Here is a 1,216-nt window from a genome sequence, read left to right on the forward strand (position 1 = left end):
TTGCGCAGCACCGCCCGGTCCCACCGCAGGTCGGTCTTGCAGCCCACCAGCAGCACCGGGACGCCCTTGCAGAAGTGGGTCACCTCCGGGTACCACTGCGGGGGGGGGACACATGTCACTCGGGGGACGGGGACACGGGACGGGCAGCAGCCCCGGCACCCCGCCACCCGCCACGGTGGGAGGACACGCGGGGGCAGGGGCAGCGGCAGCCCCCCCCGGGGGCTGCGTTACCTTGGTAAGGATGTTGTCGTAGCTGATGGGGTTGGTGACATCAAAGCAGATGAGGACAACGTTGGCGTCCGAGTAGGACAGTGGGCGAAGCCTGTCGTAGTCTTCCTGTCCTGCCGGGCGGAGAAGCAGACCATTACGCACCAGTTCCCTACCGGGCTGGGTCCCCCCCTCCCCAGCCTGGGACCACGTCTGCCCCTCCAGCCTGGGGGCACCGTGGGGCTTTGGGGACAGAAAGGCAGCACTGCTGAGAGTGACATCCTCGGGGACCGGTGGCTGGCCGGCTGCGGGTTAACCCCTCATCTCCCATGGTCGGTGCATGGGGACACCCCTCCAAGGCATGACCCATGGGTGTGGGACACCCCGAAACCCACAGGCTGGCGGGGGGGTGGGACATGGACACACACGACTGCCTGCCCCGTCCCCTCCTGTCCCACCTGCCGTGTCCCAGAGGTGGATCTTCACGGGCTTGCCGCCAACCTGGAGGGAGGCCGTGTACTTCTCGAACACGGTGGGGACGTAGACCTGGCAGGGGACAAGGGGGGGCATGAGACAGGTCCTGCCTCCCCATGGGCAGCGGTGGGGGGCAGCGGCGGAGGGGACCCCCGTGGGCATGTGTGCACAGGATAGGGCACGGGGAGGTACCCGGGGTCAGGAGAGGGAATTGGGGGGGCAGGAGATGGTGGTGCCTCCCCGGGGCAAGTGGGGTGGGGACGCTCCTTGTTGGCGCCGCCCCTTCTCCCCCACAGCCCCGGGACTGCGGCTCTCCCCAGCCCGCGGCTCTCCCCAGCCTCACGCAGGCAGGATGCCCCGGTGGGACCCGGGGGGCCCGGGAGAGAGGTGCTGGGGTCTCTGCGGGCTGCCCCCCCTCCCCACACTCCCCCGGGAACCGTACGTGCCCTCACTGCGGGACAGACCCCACTCCTCATCCTGCGACCCCCCCAGGGGAGGCAGAGGTGCCCATCCGCCCGCCTAGGGGCGGGCCCCG

General features: G+C 70.1%; 1 protein-coding gene across 1 annotated transcript in view; it reads right to left on the reverse strand.

Moving 5' to 3' along the window:
* Nucleotides 1–1,216, reverse strand: part of LOC103906115 (rho-related GTP-binding protein RhoF-like) — a 2,295-nt gene that overhangs the window by 535 nt on the left and 544 nt on the right. Inside the window, exons 2-4 of the mRNA XM_019474020.1 lie at nt 666–753; nt 232–341; nt 12–95 (exon numbers count right to left, since the gene is read on the reverse strand). Of these exons, the coding sequence (XP_019329565.1) occupies nt 12–95; nt 232–341; nt 666–753 (282 nt within the window). The remainder of the gene's footprint in view (nt 1–11; nt 96–231; nt 342–665; nt 754–1,216) is intronic.

Source organism: Aptenodytes forsteri, unplaced genomic scaffold (genome assembly GCF_000699145.1).
Source record: "Aptenodytes forsteri isolate BGI_AS27 unplaced genomic scaffold, ASM69914v1 Scaffold202, whole genome shotgun sequence".
NCBI lineage: Eukaryota > Metazoa > Chordata > Aves > Sphenisciformes > Spheniscidae > Aptenodytes > Aptenodytes forsteri.